General features: G+C 34.3%; 2 protein-coding genes across 2 annotated transcripts; both read left to right on the top strand.

Annotated features, from left to right (window-relative positions):
• Positions 1 to 219: 219 nt before the first annotated feature.
• LOC134257799 (uncharacterized) lies at positions 220 to 1,275 on the top strand. The gene has a single exon (XM_062740401.1). The coding sequence runs from the start codon at positions 220 to 222 to the stop codon at positions 1,273 to 1,275; it is 1,056 nt and encodes a 351-aa protein (XP_062596385.1).
• Positions 1,276 to 15,774: 14,499 nt separating this feature from the next.
• Positions 15,775 to 17,892, top strand: LOC134257797 (tripartite motif-containing protein 2-like). The gene has a single exon (XM_062740398.1). It carries the CDS (start codon positions 15,801 to 15,803, stop codon positions 17,475 to 17,477), a length of 1,677 nt encoding a protein of 558 aa, XP_062596382.1. The 5' UTR covers positions 15,775 to 15,800; the 3' UTR covers positions 17,478 to 17,892.
• Positions 17,893 to 22,113: the final 4,221 nt, after the last annotated feature.

The following is a 22,113-nucleotide window of genomic DNA, read 5'->3' as shown; positions in this document are numbered from 1 at the left end:
ACAGAAAGTTTCGTTAACGAAATTTTAAGAAAAGATTTGAGAGAACTAGAAAAAAGAATACAACCTACCTATGATAAAATTGCATCAGATTTAAACTCTGAAAAACTTGAGTTGGAAAAACATTATGAGAAACTGACAGCAGCTGTCACCAAACGAGGAGAAGACTGGCACCGAGAAATTGACAATATTGTCAATAAAAAGAAATCAGAAATTAATGAAATGAAAACTAAACACCTGGCTGTTCTAAACCGACGGGAAATTGAAATACAACAGATTACATCTGAAGTTGAACAGAGCATACGTTATCTGAAGAAACTAGAAGTATTAGACCCCCATGATGTGTCCATAGCATCTACATACAAATCCAGGAATGTTGAATTCAGAAGTTTACCTCTTAAAGTCAAAGTTTCGTTACTAAGTTTCTCTCCTCATCAGATCAACAGAGAACAGCTTCATCAAATGTTTGGTTCTCTGTCAGCATTATCTATAACAACAGAAGAACATGGCTACATACTGAAGACACCAGAAGCTGTATCCTGTCCTCCAGTCAGACCACTGCTTAATGAACCAGAGCTCATCAACACCATATCCACTGCGTATAGACTATACAGTATTTTTTGTCTAAGTGATGAAGAAATCTGGATATGTGGAGATGATAAAATCATGAAACTCTACAGTCTCCAGGGAAACCGACTGAAATCATTCCAAACCAAGTCTGGGAACATACCACTTGACATAGCAGTGACAAGGAGTGGAGATCTAGTTTATACTGACCCTGGTATGAGAACTGTAAACATAGTGAAGAATAAACAGATACAGGAAGTGATCAGATTACAGGGGTGGACACCTCGTTATGTCTGTAGTATCTCTTCTGGTGACCTCCTGGTTACCATGGTCAATGATGTTGAAGAACAATCAAAAGTTGTTCGTTACTCTGGCTCCACAGAGAAACAAGCCATTCAGTTTGATAGTGAAGGTAAACCTCTGTACTCATCCGGTAACTTTAACACGATTAAATACATCAGTGAGAACAGGAACTTGGATATCTGTGTAGCTGACAATGGAGCCGGTGTAGTAGTTGTGGTTAATCAGGCAGGAAAACTCCGATTCAGATACGCAGGCCATTCTTCTACTACAAAGAGATATTCGTTTGAACCAGTCGGCATTACAACAGACAGTCAATTTCACATCCTGACATCAGACTATTACAACCACTGTATACACACTTTAGATCAGGACGGACACTTCCTCTGTTACATCGATAACTGTCATTGACAACTAAAGTATCCATGGGGTTTATGTATAGACACTAGAGACAATCTATTTGTGATCGAGTTTAGTGGTAGATATAAGAAAATTAAATACAAGTAAACGATGTATTGTAAACCAATAACAACACGTTTGTGATTGGAATTTATCCCGTTACCAATCTCACAAGATATTGTATGATTAAACTTTTAATTACATATTGTTTTTTTGCCAATGATTATAAAGTGAATAAATAAAAAAAAATATATATATATAACAATTATAGGTAATATCAGAAGAAACTTTGTATATCTGTTTATCTCACTGTGAATATTATGAATAACTAGTGCTAATTGTAACGGGGACCGTTACAGATGTTCCCCAAACGCTCCCCAACTCCCTTTTGGTGCCATATTCCCTGTAAGCTTCATTAAATAAGACAACCTCTATGCATCTGAGATTTTAACAACATAAACAAAGAAGTGTACAAAAATCATTTAAACTTTAGCATTGCACGCGTGCACATGGGAATGCATTTGTGTCATGACCATATCGTCTTGTCTACACAATCTATATTTTTAACATACTGAATATTAAAGTATTTAATCCAAAATTATAAAAAAAAAATACCCTCATTCAAGTGTATGTTTGATTTAACTCATTTCACGTGCACGCACGTGCATACATGAGCGTGGTGACCATACCTTCTTGTAGAAGTCCATTACATCTATCTATGTTCTAAATTCCACCCCGTTTGGGTGAAAACTAAGGGAGTTATAGCTGTTTAAAGTTTCAGCCAATCAGATTGCAGCACATGTGCACGCACGTGTATGCATGTGCATGGTGACCATACCTACTTGTAGAAGTCCATTATATCTATCTATGTTCCAAATCCCATCCTGTTTGGTTGAAAACCAAGGGAGTTATAGCTGTTTAAAGTTTCAGCCAATCAGATTGCAGCGCACGTGCATGCACGTGTTATCATGATAATTGCTTTATTTCATGTTGTAGGATATCCTAATGCATGGCTATGTTCAAAATTTCAAAGGATTTCGTCAAAAAACAAGAAAGATATTGAGACTTTAGTTGCAGCCAATCAGAGTGTAGTGCACGTGCATGCGCGTGAGATCTTGCTATTTTCACCATGTCGTCATGTCTATACTACTAATATATCCTCACATTATGAGTTTCAAAGCATTTCATTTAAAAATAGAACAGTTGTGGCTATATCTACTATATTGGTCATTTCACGTGCTGCACGTGCACACTCTTGCAAGCACGTGCGCGCAAAATGACCTTGATTCCGCAAATCTACATAACATGTCTACTAACCCTAAAAAGGTTTTACCTACATCGGACGAACTGTTTACAAGATCATTCCCGGACAAAAAAGTTCCAGGAAGAAGAAGAAAAAAAAATAACTAGTTCTAATTGTAACGGGGACCGTTACAGATGTTCCCCAAATGCTCCCCAACTCCCTTTTTGTGCAAATTTCCTTTAAAACTGTTTTCAATATGCTTAGTATCGCAGGATTTCATAAAAGAATTTTAAAAGCTACAATAATATCACTTTTTTGTCATTTAACGCATTGTTCGCAAACGCACGTGCATGCACATGCAAGGTGAATAGGACATGTTGTCTAAACCATTAACATTTCTTTATATTCCAGAAATCATTAAAAAGTCATAAAAATATAAATTTTACCGTTTTTCAAATATATTGTTCATTTTACGCATTGCGTGTGCGCATGTGCATGCAAGCACGTCCTTGCATTCAATTTTGATAGCAATATCATGTAGGAATCCATAATACCTATTCATATTCTAAACTTCATCCTGTTTTGTTGAGAAACAAGAAAGATATAGGCATGTAAAGTTTTAGCCAATTAGATTGCAGCACACGTGGATTTATGTGCTTTCATGATAATTCTTATATATCATGCGGTAGATCTTCATAATATGTGACTAAGTTCAAAATTTCACAGGATTATGACGTAAAACAAGAAAGATATTGAGACTTTAGTTTCAGCCAATCAGAGCAAAGCGCACGTGCATGCGCGTAAGATCTTGCAATTTTGACCATGTCATCTTGTCCATACTACTACTATATTCATGCCTTGTGAGTTTCAAAAAATTCCATCAAGAAATACAAAAGTTACGGCTTCATCCATTATCTTGGTAATTTCACATGTTGCACGTGCGCGCTCTTGCCAGCACACGCGCATGTACGTGCTTTCATGAAAATCATTATATATCATACTGTAGATCTTCAAATTGTGTGACTAAGTTCAAAATTTCAAAGGATTATGACGAAAAACAAGAAAGATATTGAGATTTTAGTTTCAGCCAATCAGAGTGAAGCGCACGTGCATGCGCGTGAGATCTTGCTATTTTGACCATGTCAACACGTCTATACTACTAATATATACTTATATTATGAGTATCAAAGCATATAATCAAAAAATAGAAAAGTTAAGGCTGTATCTATTATTTTGGTCATTTCACGCGTTGCACGTGCGCGCTCTTGCAAGCACGTGCGCGCAAAATGACCTTCGTTCCGCAAATCTACATAACATGCCTACTGACCCTAAAAAGGTTTCACCTAAGTCGGACGTGTAGTTTACAAGATCATTCGCGGAAAAGATTTTCCCAGGAAGAAGAAAAATAATAATAATAACTAGATGTGAAACTCGTTGCGAGCAACGAGAGGTCTTCCGTCCCTTTCCGGAAAGAAAACTTAAAATTGAGCTGAAAAAGTAAAAAAAGATTTGCCCACAAGAGGGATTGAACACATTAGTCGCCATCATGAAATTCCAACACACTAAATATTACGCTATCGGGACCTCTACTCTAAATCTACTTGTATATATCAACAAAATAGTGCTTCTCTCTTAAAAAGAAAGGCGGGTCACTATTCAAAATATAGCGCCAAACGCCACGAGTTAAAAAAAAAAGAACGTTCTTATAGCGTAACATTCGAGGTTTAGAAAGTATATTTAACACATTTTACAAATTCCATATTGTTTTATATATGCATGTAACACTAAAGCGGTGAAACGGTTATGAATTTTAAACTTTTTTCAATTTCCTGTTTATCCCCAAAGTGAACTATCCTGATTAGTTAATCAAAATAGGTTGAAACGTTTCGCCGAAAAATCTGGGTCGCCCTACGACGGTCAAGGAATCAGATATCATTTATGCTCAATAACTTGAATCAGGTCTTTGAGACAAGAATGCTTGAATAAACTCCATGAAGCGATCTTTTAAAAAAAATCGTTTTCTTATTTTTGTCTTATTCATTAGTTTAATATGACACAAGTGTGCATAGGAAAACAGTGGTTAAGATTTATACTTACAATATTCATTGATATTCTTTTTTGAGACAGTATAACTTATAAGTACGATTTAAGATCTGTTTTTCCGTGGTGCACAAAAGATATTAGGTATCGAATTTCATCTGCACATTTAGTCTTTTCTTTTTTTATTTTGAAAACCAGCCAAAACTAATTAAAGAAGACGTTAGCTTGACACAGAACTGCAACGTAACTACGACGTGACAATCCAAGTATTCCTTTACATTTCATTTATCCTTTTGTTACTTTCATTCAAGCAAACGCTCGGCTGCCTCCGAAAACCCCTATTGCGAAATGTCGACGTTGACTGAGACAGCCGCCATTTTGGACCCGCTTCAGATTTTTGAATGCTAATGTCTAGAGTTTAGATTTATCAATATTCAAACAAATTATATAGTAAGCATTGTAGGGAGGGTTTCTATTAGAGATTGTTCTATCTGACGCATCCGTATCCGTATACGTATCCGTATCCGTATCGAAGTATGAGAGGCATCTCGATCCCGATGTCTAAATCATCTAATACATTTTCCATCTCTGTTTGTGGTTAAATAAGCCACAGTCCATGCATTAGAAAATAGCAAATAGCAATTTTTGTATTAAAAATAATAAACTGCTGTACACCTCTATCATTTCGTACAAAATATTTATTTAAAAAAGAAAGAAAATGAAGTCAAGTATAAAATATTTTGTTTTAATTATATTGTTTTAAAATTAATTTCATTTTGCTTCAATATATTTGTAGGAAATCCCCTTTCTCTTTTTCCACTCGCTTAATATCTTTCGTTGATTTTGTCTGTATTTTTAATATGCCATGTAACGGCTTACCAATTACCCCCCCCCCCTCCACACACACACACACACATACAAAATACATTATCATCAACGCGATCGATAAAACGCTGACTGTTCAAACTGATTTCATAATTAGCTTCAGGACCGTTATAGGTATTGAGTATATGCTTTGGAGAGCCCGTGTAACTCCCTCCTTTTCCCCTCCCCTCACATTGGCGTCATGCAGAAGCAAATTAAAAGTAGGTAGGGGCTATTTGAAAGAGAAAAAAAATCAGCCCTGAAAAACCTTGACAAACAAAAAAGTAATTAGTTAAAATATTTTGACTCTCATTCATTAACATCATTTGTGGTTTGATATAAAAACTATTTCATAATACGGTATTCAACTCTCTTTTTATGCAAATTTAATGAATAAAATTATGGCTCAAAATTTTCAAAATAATACATCTTATTTTGCTAAGCCTACTTGTCCATCGCACTGCTAATTTTCTTTTCTTTTTATCCTACTTTCTTTTATATATATATTTAATTTGGCCGAGATCGAGATCAGTGTGCACAAATTATAGAATTGAAGAGAAGTAACTGCTTCAGAACTTGCTTTGTTCACTATAAACTCGATCATGTTCAATTCCCAAGCTCCTTGAAACCATAGATACGCATAGGCGTCGGAACCGGGGAGGGGGGGGGGGCTTAATCCCCCTCCCACTTTTTTTTGCAAAGATAGACAATATAGGCATTTAAAATTGGGTTTTACCCTTTTTGTTGGTTTAGCCCCCCCCCCTTTCAATTAGCGCCCCCACTTTCTATTTGCTTCCGCCGCTCATGATAACAATTTTGAGAGTGTATTCAAACCGCCTCAGAATTACCAGCTATCCAATTTTTTTTTTTGGGGGGGGGGGCTATGACCATCAAATACCTAATAATGAATGGCATATAAGGTGATAAAAAAGGAAAAGAGGATGGACATTTTCAGTGAATCACCCATACACATTTGTTTTGCCCTACAATGTATGGTTAAATCTTTCCCAGTTAATGTACAACTACATGTATTTACGATTTACAAGTTTGAGTTTAAGAGGTTTAACTGTATATATAATTATATTTTATTGGAGATATCTCATGTTCTTATAAATGTTAATTCGAGTATGAACAATGAATACCTTAATATTGAGAGAGAAAGAGAGAGAGAGCGAGAGAGAGGTGAATCTAAAAATATTTTCGAAATATTTTTTACACATTTAAATTTAAAAAAACATACTTGTTTTTCGAATTTTATTTTTAAACTTTTACCCCCTCCCCCCTCCCCCATAAGCAGGATGCATAAGAAACAGCAACTGATATGTTTTTATTAAAAATATCATATTTCATATCATTTCTTAGTGAATGAGGTTAAAAACTAAACATGTAACGATGGAAATGTAACTAGATGGTTTAAGCATCGGGATCGAGATGCCTCTCATACCTCGATACGGATACGTATGCGGATACGGATACGTCAGATAGAACAATCTCTATTAATATACCAAAAATATATGAGAAATATTGAAAAACAAAAAAGTTAGAAAATACAATTTTTTTAAAATTCGCATGCCGTAACGACCGGAAGAACTGACGACGCACAAAAAGGTGATTCTGCAAACCACAAAGTCACGAACTATCGTCTCCAATAAGTCTCCAGGTCATATCTTTAGCCTTTTACGATAAAAAGGGGCGACAAAATTGCATTTGAAAATCAGGAAATTGCCCATAACTTGGCACCAGAAGCGAATTTCCAAATTTCCTTAAAAATGTATCAAGTTCATTTTATTGCGCATAATTCCTGAAAATTTCATAAAAATCCGCCGAACAGTTGCTGAGAAATCGCGTGCACAAAATTTTGGGAAAAAAAATAAGAATAATAATAATAACTAGATGTGAAACTCGTTGCGAGCAACGAGAGGTCTTCCGTCCCTTTCCGGAAAGAAAACTTAAAATTGAGCTGAAAAAGTAAAAAAAGATTTGCCCACAAGAGGGATTGAACACATTAGTCGCCATCATGAAATTCCAACACACTAAATATTACGCTATCGGGACCTCTACTCTAAATCTACTTGTATATATCAACAAAATAGTGCTTCTCTCTTAAAAAGAAAGGCGGGTCACTATTCAAAATATAGCGCCAAACGCCACGAGTTAAAAAAAAAAGAACGTTCTTATAGCGTAACATTCGAGGTTTAGAAAGTATATTTAACACATTTTACAAATTCCATATTGTTTTATATATGCATGTAACACTAAAGCGGTGAAACGGTTATGAATTTTAAACTTTTTTCAATTTCCTGTTTATCCCCAAAGTGAACTATCCTGATTAGTTAATCAAAATAGGTTGAAACGTTTCGCCGAAAAATCTGGGTCGCCCTACGACGGTCAAGGAATCAGATATCATTTATGCTCAATAACTTGAATCAGGTCTTTGAGACAAGAATGCTTGAATAAACTCCATGAAGCGATCTTTTAAAAAAAATCGTTTTCTTATTTTTGTCTTATTCATTAGTTTAATATGACACAAGTGTGCATAGGAAAACAGTGGTTAAGATTTATACTTACAATATTCATTGATATTCTTTTTTGAGACAGTATAACTTATAAGTACGATTTAAGATCTGTTTTTCCGTGGTGCACAAAAGATATTAGGTATCGAATTTCATCTGCACATTTAGTCTTTTCTTTTTTTATTTTGAAAACCAGCCAAAACTAATTAAAGAAGACGTTAGCTTGACACAGAACTGCAACGTAACTACGACGTGACAATCCAAGTATTCCTTTACATTTCATTTATCCTTTTGTTACTTTCATTCAAGCAAACGCTCGGCTGCCTCCGAAAACCCCTATTGCGAAATGTCGACGTTGACTGAGACAGCCGCCATTTTGGACCCGCTTCAGATTTTTGAATGCTAATATCTAGAGTTTAGATTTATCAATATTCAAACAAATTATATAGTAAGCATTGTAGGGAGGGTTTCTATTAATATACCAAAAATATATGAGAAATATTGAAAAACAAAAAAGTTAGAAAATACAATTTTTTTAAAATTCGCATGCCGTAACGACCGGAAGAACTGACGACGCACAAAAAGGTGATTCTGCAAACCACAAAGTCACGAACTATCGTCTCCAATAAGTCTCCAGGTCATATCTTTAGCCTTTTACGATAAAAAGGGGCGACAAAATTGCATTTGAAAATCAGGAAATTGCCCATAACTTGGCACCAGAAGCGAATTTCCAAATTTCCTTAAAAATGTATCAAGTTCATTTTATTGCGCATAATTCCTGAAAATTTCATAAAAATCCGCCGAACAGTTGCTGAGAAATCGCGTGCACAAAATTTTGGGAAAAAAATAAGAATAATAATAATAACTAGATGCGTTCTTGTTGCTAGGGCAACAAGTAGGTCTTCCGACCGACTTTTCTTTAGAGTTCTATGCTGCGTCATCCCATGAAATAGATTTCAGAATATATTTTTTCGTTTACGTTCATTTACAGTAGTTTCACAACACAGATCGTGATTGTTCTAGGTATTTCACAAAATATCTCCAAATATAGCTTTTAAAAATCGGCAAAATATTCCACACATGTTACAAAAGAGTGAAAAGTAATTTGCAACTAAAAAAGACAAAAAGAAAGAAAAAATTTGGGGAACGCCTCGAGCGGGATTCGAACCCCCGACGGTAAGACAAAGTTTGGTTCGGTCATATCTTTGCAATAAACAAACGCATGAAGAAAATGAAAACATATATAGATATCTTTAAAGACGCTCTATAAACCCTGTAAATCCGAAAGAAAAATATTGAAAAACAAAAAAGTTGAAAAATTGGACTTTTTGAATTCACTTCCGTTTGCGACCGGAAGTAGGAACGACAAAAAATGAAGGACGTTCGGCACATCTACATGTGATGTTCTTTCATGTCCATAAGTTTCAATGTCATATCTTTAGCCGTTTTCGAGAAAAGTAGTGTACAAAAATCCATTTAAAAAATACAAATTTCCCCAAAAATCGCGAACGGAAGAAAATTTTGAAAAAATGAAAAACACGTCTGGAGATATTAACCTGATGCATCTTTCCTGTAAAAATCTTTGAAATCCGTACAGTCACAGCTGAGATATCGCCATAAAAATGAAAAAAAGAATAATAATAATAGGAAACCGACGGAAAACAATAAGGTCTTCCGAAGGAAGTCGGAAGACCTTAACTAGAAACGATCTCGTTGCGAGCAACGAGTAGGTCTTCCGTCCGATTCCGAAAAATAACCCATGAAATCGAGCTGAAAATGGATTAAACATATTTTGGACACATTGGGAATTGAAACGGGTCACGAGCGTGAAAATCCAATACGCTTATCGATTACGCTATTGAACAACTACTCTTACTTCACTTGTATGTACATATAATTCTGCAACAGTTAATCTGTCTTGGAATTATGAAAGAAGGGTCACTATTCATAATTTCGCGCCAAACGCAACGAGTAAATCTTAGCGAATTTCTCTTGGAATGTTCATTTAAATAGGTGAGATAGCTTCAATCAAATAACAAAAGAGCGTTCTTGTCGCCTAGCCTAAATTTTGAGGTGTGGAAAGTATAACACACACATGAAACATATCGTATATAGGCAAATAACACTAAAGCAGCGAAACAGCTATTAATTGGTAATTTTTCAATTTTCAATCACGAAAGTTGACTATGCCGATTACTTACACTTTCATGAAAAAGGTGGTATGTTTCACCGAAAAAAATGCTTCGATCGCCCTACGAGGGTCAAGAAATAAGATTCTATTATCTTCAATAACTTGCATTGAGAAAATAAAATGTTTATATAGGTCAATTAAACGGTCTTTGAAAAATTGTTATCTTTAAAAATAAAATATTTTCTTATTGTAACAGTTGTCCTTTCTATTGATTTAATATTACACAAGTGTGCATGGGAAAACAGTGGTCACGTTTTTTACCTACTACATTCTTGAAAAACTATTAATTTTAACTATGATTTAAGCTATGTGTTACCGTTATGCAAAGCAAAAGATATAGATATTGTACTTCGTTTGCACATCAATTCTTTTCTATTTCTACTTTGAGAAACAACCAAAACCAATTAAAGAAGACTTGTATGTAGACCTTGGATAATAAATGTAGTTTGACACCGAATTGCAACGAACCTACGACGTGACAATCCAAGTATCCCTTCACATTTCATTGTTTCTTATGTTACTTTCGTTCAAGCAAACGCTCAGCTGCCTCTGTAAACCCCTATTGCGAAATGTCGGAATTGACAGAGACCGCCGCCATTAAGATCACGCTTCAGACTTTTGAATGTTAATATCTCGAGTTCGAATTCATCAATTTACAAACAAATTATATATTCAGCCTAATGAGAAATGTTTCTATCAACCATACTAATATGATTTGAAAATATTGAAAAACAAAAAAGTTTAAAAATTTGACTTTTTTTCTTTGCATGCCGTTACGACAGGAAGTAGAGACGACGTACAAAAGATCGCGTCTTCGATAGTTCTTATCACGATCTATAATCCCTGAAAGTTCCACAGTGATATCTTTAACCGTTCTTTAGATTATCCACGAACAAAATGTCAATTTAAAATCAGATAATTGTCCGTAACTTGGCACCAGAAAGGAATTTCCAAAAAATCTCCAGGATATAGTAAATGCATAAAGCAACACATTGTTCCTGCAAATTTCATAAAAATCCATGCAGTAGTCTTCGAGAAATCACGTGCACAAAATTTGATGGTCAGAAATATTATAATTATAATGAGCTCAGGTGAGCTTCAACGCCTTTTGCGCTGGAAAGATATAGACTCAAAAAAGCAATTAAGCAATCCTTCCTCTACCTTCACTGAAAATCTCAAGTCAATATCTTCATTCGTTTTTTAGTGATTGCCCGGACAAGCTGACCCTTTTAAAATCAGTAAATCGTCCATATCTCACGACCGGAAGTGACGACGTACTTATAAAAAATTTCCAATAAGGTTCAGACCAATATCTATCAGATCTGAAAGTTTTGTGAAAATCGACCAAGCCGTTTCCGAGAACTCGCTTGCACAAAAATCGGTAAGAAAAAAAAAATAATAATAATAATAATAATAATAATAGGGAAAAAGAAACCGAACGAAAACAATAAGATCTTCCGTTGGAAACGGAAGACCTTAACTAGAACGATCTCGTTGCGAGCAACGAGAGGTCTTCCGTCCGATTCTGAAATAAAAAACGAAAAATCAAGCAGAAAAAGTGATAAAAAAAAATTCGGACATTCGGGGGAGCGAACCCGGGTCGCCCGCGTTACAATCCAACGCGCTAACCATTCGGCCATTGAAAACACCGCTTCAAATTTTGAAATGCGAATATCTCGAAATTGCCTTTTTCGATTCTAAAACAAATTACAGATTACGCATTTGGAAATGAGTCTCTATTTAGATTAAAAACATCAAAGAAAAATATTGAAAAACAAAAAAATTGAAAAATTGGATTTTTTAAATATGCTTCCGGCAGAAACCGGAAGTGCTGACGACGCACGAAAAGGCAATTCTGCAAACCAGAAATTCATGAGCTATCGTCTCCAATAAGTCTCCAGTTCATATCCTCAGCCATTTTCGATAAAAGTGCGCGACAAAAACGCATTTTAAAATCAGGAAATTGTCCATAACTTGGCACCGGAAGCGATATTTGAAAAAAAACTATAGACTGCACAACTTCATATAATGACGCATTTTTTGTGAAAATTTCGTTGAAAACCGCTGAATAGTTTTCGAGAAATCCCGTCCACAAAATTTTGTCAAAAAAAGAATAATAATAATAAGAAACAATACAATCACTATAAGGTCTTCCGTGAAGACGGAAGACCTTAATAAGAAACAGTAGAATAACTATAAGGTCTTCCGTGAAGACGGAAGACCTTAATAAGAAACAGTAGAATAACTATAAGGTCTTCCGTGAAGACGGAAGACCTTAATAATAATAATAATAAGAAACAGAGTAAAAACAATATGTTCCCCAACTTCGTTTGGGGAACATAATAAGAAGAAGAAACAGAGTAAAAACAATATGTTCCCCAACTTCGTTTGGGGAACATAATAATATATTTCCGAACATGAAAGACATTTTTGTGTTGATCTATGCACTGAACACTGAAATTTTTCGATTACATTGTATTTTTTATGCACTTAAAGTGAAATGCCCTTAGATTTTATAAAAACCATATTATCCAAATTATCATGCCCCTGTAAAGGAAGTTTCTAGCCATAACTTTTGAACAGCAGGGGCTAGGACTTTCACCCTTTGACCTTGGAGATTTTTTAAATACAACCTTGGCCATAATTTTTGAAGGATAAGAATTAAGGCTACCATACTTCACTTATTTAATCCTTGAGATAAAACCTTTCATTTAATATCAAGAACTTTGACTCTTCCACCTTGACCTTGAGGTTTGACCTATTTTTACGCAAAAAATCCTAATTTTGACTTTAGCCGTAATTTTTAAACGGTAGATACTAAGTATTTCATATTTCAAATATCACTTTTTTTTGTGGAAAGACCTTTCATATTTTTTTGAAATCATTATGTTATATTTTAAAACTCCATTTTTAAATGTAAATTGTTTTATAAATTGTAAATTTATAAAATGTAAAGCAGTCGAATAGATGAGCAATACTTCAATCATCTTGCGCCTTAGTGTCATATTCATGTACATAAAATTCTATCATCCAATAGCATATAAAATCCTACCAATTATTTTGCTTGAATACAAGCTTAGAGTAATTGAATAACATCAAAATTCAGATTGGTTATAAATCTCTTTTCCAATATATATATTTTGTTGTCACGCAACACAAGTTTGCATTATAATATAAGAAAGTTACCTTAATATGTATGTAAAACCTTGTGATGTTAGAATTGCGTAAACTGTAAGTTATTTATCCAAATATTTTAATTAACCAAGATAAATTCATTGACTACATTATTAACATGTTTTCCATGGACTCATTGGGTGCAAGATAAGGTTTGACTGCGTACTGTAAAATCACATATTTTAAAGGGGTCAGAGGATTGAGGAAAAATATATATATATATATTTGTCTTTGGAACATATGTAGTAGTAATGAATATGAAATTTTATATTTCATGGTGGTCATGAATTAATGAGTCTCCCCATACCTCGATAATACTGAAAATTAAACTCCTAAGAAAATTAACAATTTCACGGTATATAATAACACAAAATTAACTTGAGAAATCTGAATAACATCAAAATCATTCCTTGACGTAAAGTGATTATTTGAATGCCTTTTTTAAAAGTAATATTTATCAACAACATCAATCTCTTAATTCAATAAAGAAGGATATGGCGATAACGAACAGTATTCAATATCAAAGTCCATAAAACAAAACAAAATGAGAGCAGAGCAAACACGGACCTCCGAAACACCACAAACAAAATATTGCTTTGATTTTCACTCTAAACTCTCTGGTAAAATACCGGTATACACAGAACTTGTTAAAGGGGTGGAGTAAAACAAGATATAAATTAGAGGTACTGTAAACACTGAGCTCACAAAGTGATACCCCCACCTCCCATATGCCCATATGAGTATAATGGTAGTGCCCACGTTTTGTTTTTGGGAACACAAAATGCTTCAGATCAAAAAGTAAAGTAGAAGATGCATAATGGCACTATGTAACGAAGAATCTGATAAAGTCTCATTAAATGTCATTCAGGAGTATAAGAGGAGATAGTTGTTGATAGAAAAGGGGTACTGCAATGCGTAACAGACAGATAGACAGATATCCTGATCACTATTTTCATGCGGAAATAAAATAATATATGATATTGCTGCATTTCTCTTTTGGTACGACGATTTTCCCCCATCGTAAAACAATGTTAAGCTAGCCCCTTGGGCTCAGTAAATCTTTACTGTTTTAGATTCTGAATCATCGTTGACTTTACGAGTAAAATAGCAAGAATTGTAAAATATAATGAAATCAAGATATAACCAATTTAATCCCAGTTTGGCTAATAGGTCTAATAAGTCTCTTTATCTATCTTTGTTTTTCCCCGTAAAAAGTCAAATTTAATCCACAAAGGGTCATTATTCTATAAGGTAATTTTTCTTCACGTGGGGTAGGCAAATTTTTAGGGTGATGACACTTTTTCAACGGGCAAAATGTTCCTTTTTTGAAGTCGAATAAGGGGTCATTTCTTGCTGTAGAACAATGACTCCTGGCCAATATTCTATTGGTGTCATTGCTAGTCTTTACACTGGCCGCTTCCGGCAATATACAATATGATAAAATTATTTTTCAACTGAGCTCTGATTATAATACGATGCAAGATAAGCTGTAAAGAAACAAAAGAATATAATCCTACTTTTTCATAGAAAAAAATGATCAGCAGTTTTAGGGGATGTCTTAAAGATATGTTCATTTATATTCTTATGACATTGGAGAAATGTTTTATAATTTCCTGCTAGAAATCTATTTTTGTAAATAGAGAAATGATCTTCTGATTTGTCAGACATATTTTTCACAGGAAAATTAGTTATTTAAACTTTTACACTTCTTTGAACATATTTCAATAATTGAACAGACTTTCTAAACACCCTTTATTTAAACTTCTCAGACCGTCAGATAAAAATATCTTAGGTATTTAAATCATGCACAACCTTGTAACAGGTAAAAATCTGGAATAAAGACCAGGAAGTAAATTGTAGAATATGTCAGATTTCAAGGAGGCCATATTTGATCTCAAGGTGAGACAACACAATATTTAACTTTAACATCTGTCATTATCAATCTCAAGTGTAGTAAAATACAATTAATTTATATCTAAAATACATCAGAGAGCTGAACTTGATTTTACCTATTATACAAATAACTATAATGTGCAATGTTTTTTTTCTAAATAACATTCTCAAACATTAAGAATTTTAGAAAGCATTTTAAATTTATTTTTCCTGTCATTTATAAAGTGACTGTAATCTTCTTAGCAAACATAACCTCTTATTGGGTCTTTTGTTTAGCTGACGTGATTCATACAAATTGTTTGGCCTTTGTTTTCATATTAAATTTGACTTAGTTCAGTAACCTGATCAATGCATAGGGCACCAGTGCTTACTCCTAGTAACCAAAAAACTTGAAGTTCTAGGAGGTTAGTGTTAATGCCTTCTTTATTCATGTTATTGTTTTGTACTGATTATAGATTTTTTTAAATCGATCAATTTTCTTATTCTCTTTTTACTACAAAATAAAATTCTTGAATGCATTGTTCTTGTTTGAAATTCAATACTATAGTCAGTGATCTAAATTTCCATTTATTTTAATACAGAGTTATCTAATCGTTTGACCAAAAAAAAAGAAACAGTAATGGATCACCTGGACAGAGCTCAAGTACTCCTCCTCTGTGACCTGTGTCAAAGAGATGCATTACAGAGTCATTGTGAACTTTGCCAGATTAACCTGTGTAAGGCCTGTGTAGGGGATCATCTCTCTGATTCATCTATAAAACATAAAGTTGTACCATACAAACACAGAACTTCTACTCTTAGCTTTCCAATATGTCGAAATCATACTCAGAAACATTGTGAACTTTACTGTGAAAAATGTGAAATTCCTGTTTGTTCGATCTGCATCTTCTCTGATAAACATCATAAGCATAAAATAATTGATATTTTGCAAAAATCCAGCTTCATTAAAGAAACTCTAAACAAGGATTCGATAGAACTAGAAAGAAGAATACTTCCTACTTATGAGGAAATCGCAGCAGAATTAAACTTTGAAAAAGTAAACTTAGAAAAACATTATGAGAAACTGACAACAGCTGTCACGAACCAAGGAGAGGACTGGCACAGAGAAATTGACATCATAGTCAACAAAAAGAAATCTGAAATTGATGAGATGAAATCTAAACACCTAGCTGTTCTGAATAAAAAGGGTCAAGAAATTGAACAGATATTATTTGATGTAAAACACAGTCTGTTTGATCTCAAGAAAATATTAAATTCAAATGAAAGTTTCCTATCCACTGCTTACAAATCTAGGAATGCTGAATTCAGAAGTTTACCTCCTAAAGTCAACGTTAAATTACCAAGTTTTTATCCTCATCAGATCAACACAGAAAGGGCCAATAGAAAGTTTGGTTCTCTTTCAGCATTATCCATTACAACAGAAGAACATGGCTACACAATGAAAACACCAGATACTGTATCATGTTCTCCAATCAAACTACTGCTTGATCAACCAATGGTCATCATCACCATACATGTAAGCACTAGGAATATGGACAGTGTGACCTGTCGCAATGACGAAGAAATCTGGACATATGGGTATGACAAAATCATGGAACTCTACAACCTTCAGGAAAAACTACTCAAGTCAATCCAAACCAAGTCTGGTAACATACCACGAGGTATAACAGTAACAGGTAGTGGAGATCTAGTTTACACTGACCCTGGAACAAGAAGTGTGAACATAGTAAAAAATGAACAGATACAGGAAGTGATCAGACTACAGGGGTGGAGACCTTTCAATGTCTGTAGTACCTCCTCTGGTGACCTGCTGGTTACCATGGGGAGTGATGATTATAAACAATCAAAAGTTGTCCGTTACTCTGGATCTACAGAAAAACAAATCATTCAGTTTGAAAGTAAAAGTAAACCTCTTTATTCGCCTTACCACCTTAAATACATCAGTGAGAACAGGAACTTTGATATCTGTGTGGCAGACTGCGGAGTCAATGCAGTAGTGGTGGTTAATCAGACAGGGAAACTCCGATTTAGATACACTGGTCATCCCTCTTCTACCAACATACCATTTAAACTGGCCGACATCACAACAAACAGCCTGAGTCAGATCCTGACAGCAGACTGCAACAACCACTGTATCCACATCTTAGATCAGGACGGACAGTTCCTCCGTTACATTGATAACTGTGATCTACACTGTCCATATGGTTTATGTGTAGACACCAGAGACAACCTCTTTGTTGCTGAGTGTGACAGTGGTAAAGTAAAGAAAATCAAATACGTGTTAAGCAATGTGTAGAAATAAATTTTGTGACTGAGAATCAGATACTAGGAGATAATTTCTCTGTGTCTACGTGAATTAGAACTGTGAAAAAATTCAATTACTCTAAAACAGCAGATTTTAATATACGGCACAAGAGGCCCTTTGCTGCCTACTAGTAACTCAATGCTTTTCCATGGTCCTGTGGTTTCAATCAGAAGATTTTTTCTATAGAATTTATGTACATGTATATTCATAGTCTTAAGTAAAACTTTTATCAAACATTGTGCAACGCCTCTCAGAAGCTTGCCTATATTTTGTATTTGTCAGAGCTGTTTGCATACATGTGATGCGTACCTACTGTACATGAAATGTCACATTTATTTTTAGTTTGAGTTAGTGGATCACAGTGAGTTATTAAAATTCATGGGTAATGCAAAATACCTTGAAAGAATAAGATGGGACAAGAGCCAATCTAAGCCCCCTCTTCAAAAAAACTAATATTATATGTAATCCAAGGGTATTCCCAAGTTTAACAGGAAATGATATTTTTTTGGTGTTATCCCTGTAATTTGGTTGCCTAGCAACACATCAAATATAACAACCATGAATTGAATTTAAAGTCAATTTCAGAAACATTTATTTATAGAATTATGTATTTGTTCCATATTTTTTAAGTAACACATGATAAAAATCATTTAATCCTAGAAACATTGTAAATTGTAGGTGAAATACAGAATTTTTTTTCCATGGCAACCGAACACGTCCCTAGTAACAACTTTAAATGCATAAAAATATTGAGAAAAAGGAATGTTTGTGTACTGTGATATGAAATTGTAAGGTTCAATGTTTGTATCTTAAGGATTAAGATCTATGTATCTTTAGAATTCAAAATTTTATCCTACAGGCATAAAAGAAATCCTTAGCAACAGCGTTACAGTCATAAAAAAAATGTATAAAAGTGTATGAAGATTTCTTAACAGTTTGTATGCAACCACGGTGAACATCAGAACAACAAATAATAATGTGACAGTCACATATTTTTTGTGTATTTTGTGTACAATGTCTATATACATAAAATATAATTAATAGAGTAAAAATTAAACTTTCAGTTACCCAATAAACCCTTAGTAACCATAAATCCCTATTAACCAAATAAAATATCAAAAATAAAGAACTATGCACGATAATTCTCGATTCCTGCCTACATGTTACACTTCTTTGAAAATTGATCGAATATAAATGGCAACTTGGTTTACAGCTTTATTCAAGTTTTACAAAAATTATAACGTTATATATATTATTCTCTTGCCAAATACTAGTACGTTTTGCGAAAATTCGTACAATTATCTCCATACATACATAGATGAAAATATGTTCATTTCGATCAATGGACTTTGGGAACTCGGCAGAAAAAACAACATTTGTAGTTCTTTTTATTTATTAAGAGCCTGTCTACGAGAAAACCATGCAGATATATAGAAAAATGCTCTGGGAGGCACTCTCAAGAACAAACTAATTTTTATTATTAACTTAAAGGACACCCAATAAGAGTAAAAAATATGTTGTTTATTTTTGCATCGGTTGTTTCTATTTTTAGTAACAGCCAATAATTCATTTTGGTCAATATTCAAGGGAAAATGCAAAAAAGTTGGTGTAAAAATGACAATTTCAATATTTAAAAGTAAAAAAGAAAAAACAATACATAAATAAAAGGGCAACATGTTCTCATAGAAATAAGTCCCAAAATTAAGCTGGAATCAATTTTTTTGTAAAACCCCTATATAGAAGCCTGTCCCGAGGACACAGATATTGGCATGGTGCCAAGAAATGATAATGGTTCATTTTTTGTTAATATTCAGGGATACATTTCTTAGAAAGTGACGCTTCTTTTTTCAGAATTTTGTGCATTTAAGAATCTCTAGGATATTATCCCAACAATATGTAAAATCCACCTTTGGACTCTCAAGGACAGAAAAGTTATATCGTAATGAAATTACCTCAAATTCAAATGATGGAAAAATTCATGATTTTATAAGTTTTACTATTAACAGTAATTTTAATGAATTTGGTGTATAATATTTACAAATATAAACAATAAGAATTATTTTTAATTTTATAAAAGCTATAAATATTTTTTTCCTGCTTTTCCTGTGAAAAAAAAAACGTATTTTACTATTTATTTAGATTTTGTTAGAATTATCTCCCCTGTTGCGCTCTTCTGTAGAGAAGGTAGATAATGATTATGTTTACAAAGTGTATAAACAGATTTCTGTCATCTAATCGTTTTAGGCATAAATTATGTGTGATTTGAAGAAAATTGTCCTTCCTGTGAATGTAATTTGTTACGTATATACTAGTGGCCCATGTATAAAAGGCATAAAAAATTATGAAAACCATCGGGATCGATGTACGGTTCCGTAACCACGTGTAAACATTATGGCATCCTGAGACGTTTTGTTACCGTTTTGTACGTCCTCAGAAAAAGATTCAGGTGCGTGAATTGTTTAAGAGTCTTCAGATTCTGGCTCTGATTTTGATGAATATGATTCTGACAGCAAACATTCATTTGGTAGCAAGACGGATGTAGTGATGATGATACCGAATCAACGATTACGCGAGATCTCGGACTATAACAGAGTCGGCCTATAACTAACTCGGCCTATTACGGACTCGGCCTACACATACTCGGCCTATAACGGAGTCGGCCTACCGCTAAAAACAGTAAGATATCTACGTGATTTACCTACTTTTTATAGGTTGAAGCAGTTTAATTTATTACTTCCGATATTAAATGATTAATAATATATCGGCAAGCCACACTACTCTATGAAATTAATGGATTAATTAATGTAAATCGTACATGTATGTGACATGCGTGCTGCATACTTAAATCATATATATTGGGGGTCTATTTTTTTCCTGTATATATTTTATTTATTTTCTAATCTGCACTACTCATTTTGTTACTAATAAGTTATAAATCATATATTTGGAGTTTATGTTTTCTTTAAAGGCCCATTCTATTTGTTTTCTATTCTCAAATCATCACTCCTCCTTTTGCTGTAATATTCAAATATATCCTACTGATACTTCTGTTGGATACACTTTATTAAGTGAAAAATAAAGACTTTTTCCAATCATTATTATGCCAATTAACTACCCAAAAATGAAAAAAGACTAATACATATGTTCATCAGGTTTATTTGTTTTCAGCATATATATAACAGTTACTATTTTCAACATCATCAGCAATATTAACATTTTTTTTAAATATCACATGTTCAATAATAAATAGCATATGTAAGTTCGATAATAAATAAAATATTTTCAAACAACATATTTAATTTAATTTGCACAAAAAGTCCAGTCCATGGTGTTCATTATCAAGGAATCACATTGTCAAAGAAGTTCACCGGTGAGCACTCTTCACTGACACAGCACAAGTATTAATGCAGAAGTTCTTGAAAAGGCACGTTTCACAGTACTTATACACAGAAGTTCATTTAGTCATTGGATGGCCCATAAATCTTCCCGCACTCGCTGAGTAGCTGAGAAACTGTTCTCTGTCCATCCTCGTACTCCTCCCAGGTCTGGTGGAGACGGCACTCCATCCTACGTTGTTTCTGCCTCTGGTCCCTGATAATCTGTTCCTCGTTGACCAGTTGGTGTGTCAGCTCGACCATGTTGGCTTCACGTCGTAAAGCTGGGACAACGGTATAGAAGGACTTGTGGTTACAGGAACATCTGGTAGAATCGTGTCTGGAAGGTCAGGATCCTGTATGGAGCTATAAAACAAATATAAATTATTAGTTTTAAAGCATACACAATATACACAATGTACAGAATACACATAAAAATCATAAAAGTTAAAAGAAAAATTCATATGGGAGATCAGAGGGTTTATGACTCTTATTTATGTAAACTGTTTCACTGTCATTGAATCGTACTGTTTTTTTTATTATTTGCTTTAATACTATATGTAAGAATTCAAATGTATCTTACTGTTCAGCTATTTCGTCATCGTTGTCGTCTGGACCTCTAGTCACATCAAAGGTGGTAGTTAGGTTCAGTCCAGGCTCAGGTGGTGTGGGGTCCAGGTTGTCATTGATGGAGGCAGGCTCATCAAGGATGGAGGCAGGCTCATCTTGGATGGAGGCAGGCTCATCTTGGATGGAGGCAGGCTCATCGTGGATGGAGGCAGGCTCATCAAGGATGGAGGCAGGCTCATCAAGGATGGAGGCAGGCTCATCTTGGATGGAGGCAGGCTCATCGTGGATGGAGGCAGGCTCATCGTGGATGGAGGCAGGCTCATCGTGGATGGAGGCAGGCTCATCGTGGATGGAGGCAGGCTCATCGTGGATGGAGGCAGGCTCAGGTGCAGCAGCATCAGGCTCAATGGTGTACGTCCTGTTGAGGTCTGTAGTATTTCCACCGGCGCTGATGTTGGACATGTTGAAGTGGCCATATACCAAGTGGACATTCCCCGAATCCTCTATGTGGGTGGAATGAGCAGGACCACTATGTATAAAACAACAATGTTAATACTCTTATCAAACATGTATATATGTACAAGAATATATTAAATCTTCTAATTGTTCGGCATCTTTTTTGAAATATAATACTGGAAAATATGTTTGAAGTTATGTAAAAAGAAATGCATATAAGAATAAAA

The sequence above is a fragment of the Saccostrea cucullata genome, unplaced genomic scaffold, assembly GCF_032062105.1.
Source record: "Saccostrea cucullata isolate Sc308-1 unplaced genomic scaffold, CSIRO_AGI_Scuc_v1 ctg2743, whole genome shotgun sequence".
In the NCBI taxonomy this organism is placed as follows: domain Eukaryota; kingdom Metazoa; phylum Mollusca; class Bivalvia; order Ostreida; family Ostreidae; genus Saccostrea; species Saccostrea cuccullata.
Note: the sequence above shows the minus strand (reverse complement) of the source record. Positions and strands in the feature narration are given on the sequence as shown.